The 14557-nt window shown below is 45.6% G+C and overlaps 1 protein-coding gene across 4 annotated transcripts in view; it reads right to left on the bottom strand.

Moving 5' to 3' along the window:
* Positions 1-5013: 5013 nt before the first annotated feature.
* The window catches only part of LOC143997854 (uncharacterized), a 36732-nt gene continuing 27188 nt past the window's right edge, over positions 5014-14557 (bottom strand). For 3 of the 4 annotated variants that reach the window (XM_077493687.1, XM_077493689.1, XM_077493690.1), the window contains one exon: positions 5014-9747. In XM_077493687.1, coding sequence (XP_077349813.1) covers positions 7496-9747 — 2252 coding nt within the window. In that variant the 3' untranslated portion in view covers positions 5014-7495. The remainder of the gene's footprint in view (positions 9748-14557) is intronic. The other variant, XM_077493688.1, reaches the window with a different exon arrangement.

The following is a 14557-nucleotide window of genomic DNA, read 5'->3' as shown; positions in this document are numbered from 1 at the left end:
ATTTACACAGGAATCACTGCATTTATATAGCACTGATTACTGTATAAATGACAATGGTCCCAAAAATGTGTCAAAAAATGTCCGATGGGTCCCCCACAATGTCGCAGTCACAATAAAAATCGCTGATCGCCGCCATTACTAGTAAAAAAAAAAATAATAAAAAATAATTAATAAAAATACTATAAAACTATCCCCTATTTTGTAAACGCTATAACTTTTGCGCAAACCAATCAATAATCACTTATTGCGATTTTTTTTTACCAAAAATATGTAGAAGAATACGTATCGGCCTAAACTGAGGGAAAAAAATGTTTTTTTATATATTTTTGGGGGATATTTATTATAACAAAAAGTAAAAAATAATGCGCTTTTTTCAAAATTGTCGCTCTATTTTTGTTTATAGCGCAAAAAATAAAAACCGCCGAGGTGATCAAATACCACCAAAAGAAAGCTCTATTTGTGGGGAAAAAAGGACGTCAATTTTGTTTGGGAGCCACGTCGCACGACCGCGCAATTGTCAGTTAAAGCGACGCAGTGCCGAATCGCAAAAAGTGGTCAGGTCTTTGACCAGCAAATTGGTCCGGTCTGAAAGTGGTTAAACTATCAAACTAGCAAAAGACAATGACCACCAAAACATGAAAAAGAAAAGGGTGTAAACAAGGAAGAAACCTAATGTGATTGGTGAGTGAACTTATTGTCATAAGTGTATGTGATCGTGCAGGGAGGGAGGCTGCCTCGGTGCCTGGTGGCTATGCACTTCGGCTCTTTCTGCGAACCCGGATGCTGTTTTACTGGCCCGCTGATGCAGACGTGAGTTGGACGCCCAGCCTTCAAATTAATTATAACAATCAAATTACTTTGTCAATTTTTATCTAATAATTTAAATCTTATTTCTTTCTATACAATTTGTAGAATTATTCCATGAATGTATTCTCCTGATGAGCGGTTGGAATACAGCGAAACGCGTAGAGCCTTTAGCCATTATCTTTTATCTCAATCATGGAATATCAAGATTCATATGATCCCCTCTGATTCATAATTTATTATTCAGGCATTTTTAATCGATTTTTTTAATCTATTATTTAGTTACCATGGTTGTCTTGGCCATTTTGGGTTCAACCACAGCAAGAAACGTATATACGCAGCTGGATCAACGGGGTTTGGGGCCTTCTTTAAGGGTCAGTGGTGCGCAGCAAAATGGCCGGCGGAGTGGCAGGAAGCGGGGGTGTTAAAGAAGTTGGTTTGTTGGAGTTGTTCCCTATAGTGGTTGCTCTGAAAAATTTGGGGAATCCTTTCGCAATTTTAAAGTCCGCTTCAATTGCGACAATGTTGGTGTGGTGCAGGGGGTCAACAGGTTGACAGCGGATTCAGGGCCGGTGATTAGGCTGTTGAGGCGTTTAGTACTGCGCTACTTGCAGGTTAATGCATTCATATATGTTGTGCATTTGCCAGATGTTGACAATAATCTGGCTGACGCCCGGTCTCGTTTCCAGTGGGACAGGTTCCGGGAACTGGCGCCAATGGCAAAACAGTACGGGGTGCCTTGTCCCGATTGGCTGTGGAGTGTAGCTTTGGGACCGCAGCCAAATGGATCAGCGCGTCAGTGATTAAGGCCACCTGGAACGCTTATTCTAAGGCATGGAGGGAATTGTCGGACTGCTTAGCGAGCATCGGGGTATCCCCGGAGGATCCAGGTATGGCTCATGCGATGCTCTATTTTGTTGGCCTGGGTTTGGATGCTGGCTTGTCGCCAGCATCGATTGACTGTAAGTTAGCGGGCCTTGCGTTCCTGTTTAAGTGGCAGGGGCACAGGGACTACACCAAGGATTTCTGGGTGAAGCAGGCGGTGAAGGGCTCATAGAAAGAGAGATGGGAGGTGCCCGGTATCGTTTGACATGCTACAAACTTTGGGTCCAGTGGTCGAGCAGGTTTGTAGCTCGGTCTATGAACAAATTTTATTCCGGGCGACTTTTGCAATTGCTTTCTTTGGTGCGTTGAGAGTTAGTGAGCTGGTAAGCCCGTCCAAGGGAGTGGCTGGAGGGCTTCTGGCGGGGGATGTGGAATGTGGCCAGGATTATCTCAGGATCTGGATCAGACGATCCAAGACGGATCAAAGTGGATGAGGGGCACAGATAGAGGTGGGGAGGATTTTGGGGTTTGGTCTCTGCCCTGTACAAGCGGTGATAGCCTTTTTGGAGAGACAACCGCAAGGCGGGGTTCTTTCCTTATACATGGGTGTTCCGCACATGTTTGGTCACAGCAGGCTTCGACCACACGAGTTTTTCCTCCCATTCCTTCCGAATTGGGGCTGCAACGGAAGCGTCAAAGGCAGGAATGAGTCGGGAGGTGGTTAGGCACATAGGTAGGTGGGATTCGGACAGGTTTAAGTTGTATGTTCACCCCCCCACACACGTTGTAGGGGATTACACGGGGGAAGGTTATGGTACATTGTGTTGGTACGTTTATGTTTTTCCCTAACGTATATGTTTGTGCTGTTAATCTTTTTTTACAGGTCGGGAAGTCGGATTGGTGTGGATACTTGGCCACTCGTATGTGTACTGGGGGGGCCAAGAGGGCTGACGTTCGGCCGAACAGCAGACAATTGAGGATACCCCAGCTCTGGTCCGGTGGATCGGGGTACCGGGCATGCGGTGGAATAGGGTGCTGGGGGAAGTTTTTAGATTCTCCAGACTAGACGGCCCTCTCAATGTTTTGGTGTTACACGTTGGGGGGAATGACATGGGAGCTAGATCCATGCGGGACTTGATTAGGGACATTAAGTGTGACCTTTTGAGGATAAAAGCTGCTTATTCTCAAATGGTGGTCATCTGGTCAGATATGATGGCAGGCAGGATTTCCTGGAGGTGGGCTTGGTCGGACAAAAAAGTTGACAGGGCTAGGATAAAAGTAAACAAAGAAGTGAGCAGGTTCTTTATTAGGAACGGGGGTTTGGCGGTTCGACACAGGGAATTAGAGGTGGGCACGTGGAGGTACTTGAGGAGTGATGGGGTGCATTTGAATGAGGTCGGTACGGATTTGTGGGCCCTGGGATTGCAAGAGGGGATCCAGAGGGGCCTGAGGGTGTGGAGGTGCTTGCAAGGGTAAGGGTTTACACCTTGCAGGCTGTGGCAGCTCTTTGGGTTGCTGGGAGATGAGTTCGGAGAGGTACATGTATAAAACACGCTGTACCCATCCATGTGATGGGAGTGGTTTATGTTACTTCCAGGTTACGGGGGTACCTGGAAGGGTTAAAAGGGGTAGGTCACTGCTAGGTTTGGTAACGCCTCCGAGTCAGGGGATTCCGACTGGAGACATAAGGTTGAAGTTAAAATATGTGGTAGCAGTGACCAGTGGGCGGGTGTTTCCCCCACCCCCACCCAGGAACCAGCTTAAAAAAGTTGAAAGTTGATGGTAATGTTAAATGATGTTATTTATTAAATGTTATATTTGTTAATAAAATAAGGCCGGGTGGCCATTTACTCCAAAGCCTAGTCGGGTCTTTTGTGAAGAGGGTTTTGGAGGGTGGTATGTGGTCACGTTGTAGAAGGCATTAGGTCACTGGGCCTAAGTCCTACAAGCTCATGCGATTTTTATCAGGACTGCGACATTGCGGCGGACACATTGGACACTTTTGACACATTTCTGAAACCATTGACAATTATACAGCGATATAAAAATAGCTATAAAAATGCACTGATTACTGTGCAAATGTCACTGGCAGGGAAGGGGTTAACACTAAGGGGCGATAAAGGGGTTAAGTGTGTTCCCTAGTGTGTGTTCTAACTGTGGGGGGAAGGGACTAACTCTAGGAGATGACAGATCGTTGTTCCTTGGTATTAGGAACTCACAATCTGCCTCTCCTCTCATCACAGAATAGGGATTTGTGTGTTTACACACACACACGTCACTGTTCTGCCTCTGGTGCCTGTGACCGCCGGCCACGAGCATCAGCTCCCCCGCAGTGCAACGGGCGCCTGCTATCCCGCTTAAAGGAGCCGATGTACAGCTACGACGGCTCATAAGATCGTGCCAACCTGCCGCAGTATGATGACAGCGACTGGTCGGTAAGTGGTTAAATCAATGGTTGGTTAAAGAGATTGTAAACCTTAAAAAAAAAAAACCTGCAAGACAAAAGCATAATGTGTGGTGGGCATCGAATACTCGCTCATTATAAAATACTTACCTTAGATCAAAGCCCCTGCATCGGTCCCGGCCCACTGCTGTGATCGGCGACATGTCTCCCGGAGTTATTTCTGGGTTCGCAGGCTATGGTGCTGTGATTGGCCAGACCCGCATTGACGCCACGCCCGTGCATGCCTGCGGGAGCTGCAGCTCACGGCATAGGCCCTGAAAAAACGGCACCAGCGGGTCGCTTCGTCAGTGCGCATGTGCCAATGACATCATCACATGTGGATACAATTAATAATCTCCCAAACCGTGCAAGTTTAGGTGATATTCACGGCACATACAGGTAAGCCTTATGATAGGCCTTACTATAGGCTTACTTGTAGGTACAAAAGGTGTAACTAAATTTACAGCCACTTTTATAGTGTTGGCTTAATTAACTTGTGTTCTTCAATGTCTCCTGTAATCATAAATGAACAAGTTTGATCTCAGGTATTAGTATGAAGCCATGTCTGCATGTCTGAGCAAGGAAAATAAGGGGCCTATATTATTATAAATTGTTGGACGATTGTGACAATCATTAATCCAGCCGCTACATATTCTGGCTGTGATTTAACACAGTGATTTCCTATGACCGCCAGCTCCACCTAGTGACCATAATGAGATCATTTTCCTGAAATGCCACAATCTGTAAAAATACTGCAATAACATTATGGCCATTAGAGGGAGCCAAAGAAATAAGAGTATGGAATAAAATATGGCCAATGTTCATCACCGCCGGGTGAATGACGGTCACTTTTGTTCATTTATTTTTTTAAATAGACCTCTAAATGTTTGTGAAAGGTTCCACCACAAAATGTACTCAGCCAATGAAACGCAATGACTCCATTTTTATTGTTCTTCTCTATTTATTTGCAGAATGGACATGGTCCAGTAAAATATGAGACTGGTAGACAATGTAACATCTTGAGAAAGGTCCAGTCACTGATTTCGGGAGAGCTCAGTACATCGTATTGATGTGAGTCCAACAAAAGCTACATGGTTAGAGAACAGAAGACATTCGATGTCCAGAACACAAAGATAACCCATAGCAATGTCTGCCAGTGAGGCAGAAAACGGGGGCCCTTAGGTGCCCCAAATAGTGAGAAGCCGGGAGGGCCGACAGTTACAAGAAGAGGGTCACATTTGGAGAAGAAAGGAAGTGTAAGGTGTTAAGGCTTCAGTGAGCCGTAATAGAGGGGGATGTGTGAGAAGGCGGCCATTTTTATTTTTCTCCTGCTATCATTGGTCAACACGGTACAAGACTTCATCCATGTCTTTGGTGATCTCTGATCTCCTTATCAACTGTTTCTTCCATGATGAAGATCAGCCATGGAGTATACAGTGGGGCAAAAAAGTATTTAGTCAGCCACCAATTGTCCAAGTTCTCCCACTTAAAAAGTTCATCTCAATACTTTGTTATATCTCCTTTGTTGGCAATGACAGAGGTCAGACGTTTTCTGGAAGTCTTCACAAGGTTGTCACACACTGTTGCTGGTATGTTGGCCTCCATGCAGATCTCCTCTAGAGCAGTGATGTTTTGGGGCTGTTGCTGGGCAACATGGACTTTCAACTCCCTCTGAAGGTTTTCTATGGGGGTTGAGATCTGGAGACTGGCTAGGCCACTCCAGGACCTTGAAATGCTTCTTACGAAGCCACTCCTTGGTTGCCCCAGGGCGGTGTGTTTGGGATCATTGTAATGCTGAAAGACCCAGCCACATTTCATCTTCAATGCCCTTGCTGATGGGAGGAGGTTTGAACTCAAAATCTCACGATACATGGCCCCATTCATTCTTTCATGTACAACGATCAGTCGTCCTGTTCCCTTTGCAGAGAAACAGCCCCAAAGCATGATGTTGCCACCCCCATGCTTCACAGTAGGTATGGTGTTCTTTAGTTGCAACTCAGCATTCTCTCTCCTCCAAACACGACGAGTTGTGTTTCTACCAAAGTTCTACTTTGGTTTTATCTGACCATATGACATTCTCCCAATCCTCTTCTGGATCATCCAAATGCTCTCTAGCAAACCTCAGACAGGCCCGGACATGTACTGGCCTAAGCAGGGGGACACGTCTGGCACTGCAGGATCTGAGTCCCTAGTGGTGTAGTGTGTTACTGATGGTAGCCTTTGTTACGTTGGTCCCAGCTCTCTGCAGGTCATTCAGTAGGTCCCCCCGTGTGGTTCTGGGATTTTTTTCTCACTGTTCTTGTCATCATTTTGACCCCACGGGGGAAGATCTTGTGTGGAGCCCCAGATCGAGGGAGATTATCAGTGGCCTTCTATGTCTTCCATTTTCTAATCATTGCTTCCACGGTTGATTTCTTCACACCAAGCTGCTTGCCTATTGCAGATTCAGTCTTCCCAGCCTGGTGCAGCTCTACAATGTTGTTTCTGGTGTCCTTCGACAGCTCTTTGGTCTTCACCATAGTGGAGTTTGGAGTGTGACGGTTTGAGGTTGTGGACAGGTGTCTATCAGTGGTCTTGTATGTCTTCCATTTTCTAATTATTGCTCCCACGGTTGATTTCTTCACACCAAGCTGCTTGCCTATTGGAGATTCAGTCTTCCCAGCCTGGTGCAGGTCTACAATTTTGTTTCTGGTGTCCTTCGACAGCTCTTTGGTCTTCACTATAGTGGAGTTTGGAGTGTGACGGTTTGAGGTTGTGGACAGGTGTCTATCAGTGGTCTTGTATGTCTTCCACTTTCTAATTATTGCTCCCACAGTTGATTTCTTCACACCAAGCTGCTTGCCAAATACAGATTTAGTCTTCCCAGCCTGGGGCAGTTCTACAATGTCGTTTCTGGTGTCCGACAGCTCTTTGGTCTTCACCATAGTGGAGTTTGGAGTGTGAGTGTTGGAGGTTGTGGACGGGAGTCTTTTATACTGATAACAAGTTCAAACAGGTGCCATTAATACAGGTAATGAGTGGAGGGGAGAGGAGCCTCTTATAGAAGAAGATACAGGTCTGTGAGAGACGGAAATCTCACTTGTTTGTAGGGGACCAAATACTTATTTTCCACCATAATTTGCAAATAAATTCTTTCAAAAATCTGAGAATGTGATTGGATTTGTTTCCACATTTTGTCTCTCGTAGTTGAGGTGACACCTATGATGACAATTACCGGCCTCTCTCATCTTTCTAAGTGGGGGAACTTCCACAATTGGTGGCTGACTAAATACTTTTTTGCCCCACTGTATCTGAGGTGTATATCAGGGTGTGCTTCTTCCCCACATGTCCAGCAACATTCATGTAGAAGACATTTCCCACACTCAAGGCACTAATACACCTCGAGGGTTGTGTGGGATCCCTGATGTACAGGAAGACAGGACTTCAGTGAGGAACATTTCCCTCACTCAGGACAGGAATACGGCTTCTCTCTCTCGTGTGAGATCTTTGATGTGTGGAAAGATTGGACTTCACTGAAAAACATTTCCCGCACTCAGGACAGGAATACGGCTTCTCCCCCGTGTGAGATCTCTGATGTGTGTAAAGATTGGACTTCACCGAAAAACATTTCCCGCACTCAGGACAGGAATACGGCTTCTCCCCCGTGTGAGATCTCTGATGTGTGTAAAGACCGGACTTCACTGAAAAACTTTTCCCACACTCAGGACAGGAATACGGCTTCTCCCTCGCGTGATATCTCTGATGTGTGTAAAAATCTGACTTTTGGGAAAAACATTTCCCGCACTGAGAGCAGGAATACGGCTTCTCCCCCGTGTGACATCTCTGATGTTTGTGAAGACTGGACTTCTGTGAAAAACATTTCCCGCACTCAGGGCAGGAATATAGCTTTGCCCCAGTGTGAGATCTCTGATGTGTGTAAAGATTGGACTTCACCGAAAAACATTTTCCGCACTCAGGACAGGAATATGGCTTCTCCCCCGTGTGAGATCTCTGATGTGTGTAAAGATCGGACTTCACTGAAAAACATTTCCCACACTCAGGGCAGGAATATGGCTTCTCCCCCGTGTGAGATCTCTGATGTGTGTAAAAATTAGATTTTTGGGAAAAACATTTCCCGCACTCAGGACAGGAATACGGCTTCTCCCCAGTGTGACATCTCTGATGTTTGTGAAGACTGGACTTCTGTGAAAAACATTTCCCGCACTCAGGGCAGGAATACAGCTTCTCCCCCGTGTGACATCTCTGATGTATGTGAAGACTGGACTTCTGTGAAAAACATTTCCCGCACTCAGGACAGGAATACGGCTTCTCCCCTGTGTGAGACCTTTGATGCTTAGCAAGATATGCTTTTGTTACACAACATTTCCCGCACTCAGAACAGGTAAACAGCTTCTCCCCTGTGTGAGATCTCTGATGTGTATAAAGATTGTACGTCCGTGAAAAACACTTCCCACACTCAGGACAGGAATACGGCTTCTCCCCCGTGTGAGACCTTTGATGCTTAACAAGATCTCCTTTTGTTACAAAACATTTCCCACACTCAGGACAGGAATATTGTTTCTCCCCAGTGTGCAAGCTTCGATGTGTGTGAAGATTTGACTTCTGTGAAAAACATTTCCCGCACTCAGGACAGGAATACGGCTTTTCCCCTGTGTGAGATCTCTGATGTGTTTTAAGCTTGGACATCACTAAAAAACATTTCCCACACTCAGGACAGGAATACGGCTTCTCCCCCATGTGAGTTTTTTTATGCACTTTAAGTTTAGATTCAGAAGGGAAACACTTCCCGCACTCAGTACAGGAAAAGCTTTTATCTGTCGGAAGGACGGCACCTTCCCTCACAGTCTGAGGTTCCTCGGGATAAGAGGAATACGATGGTCCGGCACCGTCCCGCACAGTCTGAGGTTCCTCAGGATAAGAGGAATACGATGGTCCGGCACCGTCCCGCACAGTCTGAGGTTCCTCGGGATAAGAGGAATACGATGGTCCGGCACCGTCCCGCACTGTCTGAGGTTCCTCGGGATAAGAGGAATACGATGGTCCGGCACCGTCCCGCACAGTCTGAGGTTCCTCGGGATAAGAGGAATAGGATGGTCCGGCACCGTCCCGCACAGTCTGAGGTTCCTCGGAATAAGAGGAATACGATGGTCCGACACCGTCCCGCACAGTCTGAGGTTCCTCGGGATAAGAGGAATAGGATGGTCCGGCACCGTCCCGCACAGTCTGAGGTTCCTCGGGATAAGAGGAATACGATGGTCCGGCACCGTCCCGCACAGTCTGAGGTTCCTCGGGATAAGAGGAATACGATGGTCCGGCACCGTCCCGCACAGTCTGAGGTTCCTCAGGATAAGAGGAATGCGATGGTCCGGCACCGCCCCGCACAGTCTGAGGTTCCTCAGGATAAGAGGAATACGATGGTCCGGCACCGTCCCGCACAGCCTGAGGTTCCTCGGGATAAGAGGAATACGATGGTCCGGCACCGTCCCGCACAGTCTGAGGTTCCTCAGGATAAGAGGAATACGATGGTCCATCTACACTGTGTGGTGCCGGATGGACATTTGAGGTAGTCGGGTTTTCTCCTGGACTATACTGTGTGATGTCCTCATCTTCTACTTTACAGTCTGGAGACAAAGTGAGACGATCCTCTGAGGTTTTCCTCATCTCCCGTCCATCTACTAAAATAGAAATACAAAGATTATTACTAGACATCAGCAGATCTTACAATTCCTCCCTCAAGGTAACTAGTAAATGAGTCCTGCACTTCCTTATTTAGTCCATGATTTAGTCATGAATAACAGCGGCGGGGCTGAGGTCAGAGGGTGAGGATGGGGGGAAAACAACCAAGATGAAGACTGGACTGATCCCGAAGACCACCATTATTGGGTTACTGACTCCGCCTTCATTATCACTTTTGCCGCGTACCTATGATCGGAATTTCGTCCAGCAAAAGACCGATGAGAGCTTTATGTGACCGTGTGTACGCTCCATCGGAATTTTGCTGACTGAATTCCCACCAGCAAAAAACGGAAAAACTTTCTATCAGAAATTTCTGATCGTGTGTATGCAATTCGGACATGCAAAAAATCACGCATGCTCAGAATCAAGTACAAGACCGCTCGGTCTGGCAAAACTAGCGTTCATAACGGAGATAGCAGATTCTTCGCGCTGCAAATTTTTAAATCTTTCAATGCCGCGCATTCTCTTCTTCTTTATAATGCTCGAAGAATGAAGTTGTTTTGTTGCTCATATTTACACAGAGTTCTCACAAACGTATTTCTTTATTGTTTCCAGGGATCTCCTGAATAATCTTTATTTTAATTAAAGCCAGATCTACATAATAAACTTTACCTTTAAGTCCTTTTTTTTAATCAACATTTCATTTTTTTAAATTATTTTCTCGTGATCTCCTTTTTATTTTTTTTATGTTACGTTTCCACAACACCATTATCTTCTTGTATTTGTAAACCTCAAGGAGGTTGCTTGCTGTCGGCGTCCCTTGTTAATTGTGACATTGTATTTTTGAAATGTACCTGCCTACTCACAAACAAAATTTGCTATTTGAAGAAAAACACATAGGCAAGTATTTTCTGAAACAAAAACCACAATTTATTTTCCATCATACTAAAAAAAAAGAAAGAGGAAGGCAACGCTGGAGAAACTGCTTGAATTTGCGCATCCTTTGGCCCCCAAAGGCAGACATCAACTTTATGGCTAAAAAACTTGGTAGCTTGAGAAGTCCATATAGAAGGGAGGTCAATCTGGTCCAGGACTCCCAGAGAACAGGAAATAACATCATAATAACAAAAGAAAGAGGAAGGCAATGCTGGAGAAACTGCTTGAATTTGCGAAGCTTTTGGCCCCCAAAGGCAGACATCAAGTTTGTGGCTAAAAAACTTGGTAGCTTGAGAAGTCCATATAGAAGGGAGGTATATAGAAGAAGTCCATATAGAAGGGAGGTCAATCTGGTCCAGGACTCCCAGAGAACAGGAAATAACATAAGAAAGAGGAAGGCAACGCTGGAGAAACTGCTTGAATTTGCGAAGCTTTTGGCCCCCAAAGGCAGACATCAAGTTTGTGGCTAAAAAACTTGGTAGCTTGAGAAGTCCATATAGAAGGGAGGTATATAGAAGAAGTCCATATAGAAGGGAGGTCAATCTGGTCCAGGACTCCCAGAGAACAGGAAATAACATCATAATAACAAAAGAAAGAGGAAGGCAATGCTGGAGAAACTGCTTGAATTTGCGAAACCTTTGGCCCCCAAAGGTAGACATCAACTTTGTGGCTAAAAAACTTGGTAGCTTGAGAAGTCCATATAGAAGGGAGGTCAATCTGGTCCAGGACTCCCAGAGAACAGGAACAGCAGCAGATGACATCTATGTACCCAGGCTGTGGTACTACAACAAGCTGCGTGTTCCGTCAGGCCAGACCGAAGCCAGGCAATCACTTTCGACTCTTCCCTCCACTCTGCCCCGTAGCAGCCTTCCCTGGAGGCTGTGGCTCTGGAGGTGGACTTGTGGCAGGAGGAGGAGGCTGGGGGAGCGCACACAGGTGGTTGTCATCGTTTAGTTCACCACTCAACCCCTTGTAGATGGTCGCAAAAATGAGTTTCTCACATTTGCAGCGTTGGCCCTCCTCCATTTGCTGCAAATTTGAGGCTATGTAGATGCCATAGGCCTCTACAGCATTGAGGGGGGATTTTTAGGGCCGCATTATATTCCTGTATATGGAAAAAGGGACATCGTTTTAGTTGTTTGTTCATCAAACACACACAATTTTCAGCTCATGACTGTTGCAAATTGAATCTTAATAAATAGAAAAGACTATCATTCTGACGCAAGCATTTTTCATTCTTGTCACAATCTTTTTTGGCCATTATTGTCTATTGATATGTCAAACCCTTTTTGTTAAATCATTCATTTGTTGTCAATAATAACATCTAGTTACCAACAATCATTTTCCCACAAAAAATATGTTTAAAAATACTATACCTGGCTCCAGCTGGGCTCCTCAATCCCTTCCTGGATGGAAGGCCCAGGTTGGTCCACGGAAGCCTCAGCTGGGGTGGAGGGAAGGCTGGATGGAAGGGTGGGAGGGAAGTTGTGCAGTTAGAGCTGAAAGCGATTCCCTGGCTTCAATCTGGCTATCCAGAAAACGCATCCTACTGTAGTACCACAGACTGGGTACATATACATCATCTGCTGCAGCTCTTTACCTCAGGGACTTCTGGACCTTCAGATACTCCTTCCTATGGGTGCTTCTCAAGCTACCAATTTTACTTTCCAGAAACCTCATGTCTGCATTGAGGCCCCGAGTCTTTACAAATTCAAGCAGTTTCTCCGCCGATGCCTTCCTACATGCTTTATTGTGATATAAGGGTTTTTCACCTCCCATAAATTTCTTATATCTCGATATTTATCAAGGAATTCTTGATCTTTAAATGGATACATTTTCTCTGCAAGACCAAACAAAAGACAAAAACACTCATCTCAGGCTAATCTTATCCAAATATAGGCCTCAATCTAGATTCAGTATAGTCCGCTCATGTCCCAAGTTAAAAAACCTTACCTTCATTATAACATTCGTCGCTTCCATTCCTCCTTCCTCCGCACACAGTAGTTACGGCACACCTGTTAGCTTAATATACACTGCACATGCGTGAAACTCCGCCCGCGTCGCCCGCCCCTGACGTTCATTCTAGAATATTCCCTGCCCCGTCTTTTTCATTGCAGTGGGAGAAGACATGGCAGAGACACAGCAGTGTGCATAATAGCGGTAACAAGGAGGAGGAAAGCCCGGAGCCAGAAACGTCACTATCCAGGAGGAGATTTAAGGCCACAAATATGTCCCTTGTAGAGATGTTGGAGATGGTTGACATCTTGAGGAGGAACGACTATGACGGGAATTATGGACCGTACCCAAACCCAAATCTGAGAAAGGCCAAGATCACGAATAAAGGTGTGAAGAGTCTGCACAGGAATTTTGGGGTACGACGATCCAAGGATCAACTGAGCTGGTCAGACCTCAAATTAAGGGAGCAGGAACAAGCCCGGAGCCAGAAACGTCATGATCCAGGAGGAGATTTAAGGCCACAAATATGTCCCTTGTAGAGATGTTGGAGATGGTTGACATCTTGAGGAGGAATGACTATGACGGGAATTATGGACCGTACCCAAACCCAAATCTGAGAAAGGCCAAGATCATGAATAAAGGTGTGAAGAGTCTGCACAGGAATTTTGGGGTACGACGATCCAAGGATCAACTGAGCTGGTCAGACCTCAAATTAAGGGAGCAGGAACAAGCCCGGAGCCAGAAACATCACGATCCAGGAGGAGATTTAAGGCCACAAATATGTCCCTTGTAGAGATGTTGGAGATGGTTGACATCTTGAGGAGGAATGACTATGACGGGAATTATGGACCGTACCCAAACCCAAATCTGAGAAAGGCCAAGATCATGAATAAAGGTGTGAAGAGTCTGCACAGGAATTATGGGAAACGACGATCCAAGGATCAACTGAGCTGGTCAGACCTCAAATTAAGGGAGCAGGAACGGTACAGAAAGATCAAGAAAGTTCTTCGAAAAAGTAAGTATCTGTCATGTGTTCCTATTATTATTATTACTTGCATGCTGCGCCATGAGCTTTTCTTTACTGTTGGACATTTTAAAATGGCTACTTTCATGTTCATGGGCACAATAATCAGTCGTAGCAAACATCGTTCGTTTGCCAACTAAATACAATGTTTTTCCCCCATATACAGGATTAAATACATTTGGTCATGATAATTTTTATTTTCAAAGAAGTTTAGGACATGGTTATCTAGATGTGTTTGAACCTAGAAGGAATAGCAAACTAGATTCAGTGTAATGTAAGGAGAGGACACTCAGGAGCTGTTTATACATCTGGACTCAGGCGCTCTAGTGTGGGACACAAGAAAAAACATTTTAGGGTGTCCCACACGGGTACTCCAGTGGATACTTGGGGTGTCTCTAAGTGGCAAACTTGTCCAAAAAAGGTAAGTATTCCAGCTTTGGTAAGGGAATAAATCATGTCTTCAGCTTGGAACTCTGCCCGAACAGACAATTATACCCCACTTCCAAGCAATGTTTATCATTCATATTTGTGGCCTCAAATATCTGTGTGCTAAGCATACCTTTTGTTTCATTCTCATAGGGGAGCAAAGAATCTGGAAATATGAGGTCACCAGGGACCCCCCACCTCCTGAAGAAGGGGAACAGAGGTCACAACCTGAGGGTGTAGAGCAGGGGTCTCAAACTGGCGGCCCTCCAGCTGTTGCAAAACTACAAGTCCCATCATGCTTCTGCCGGTGGGAGTCATGCTTGCAACTGTCAGCTTTGCAATGCCTCATGGGACTTGTAGTTTTGCAACAGCTGGAGGGCCACCAGTTTGAGACCCCTGGTGTAGAGGAAGGAGAGGTGGTCGAGATTAATACCACAACAGGTGAGTATCTGACACCCCAGCTTCAA

This window comes from Lithobates pipiens, unplaced genomic scaffold, assembly GCF_037356315.1.
Source record: "Lithobates pipiens isolate NorthernLeopardFrog02 unplaced genomic scaffold, aLitPip1_a1.2 Scaffold_19, whole genome shotgun sequence".
Taxonomy (NCBI): Eukaryota; Metazoa; Chordata; class Amphibia; order Anura; family Ranidae; genus Lithobates; species Lithobates pipiens.
Note: the sequence above shows the minus strand (reverse complement) of the source record. Positions and strands in the feature narration are given on the sequence as shown.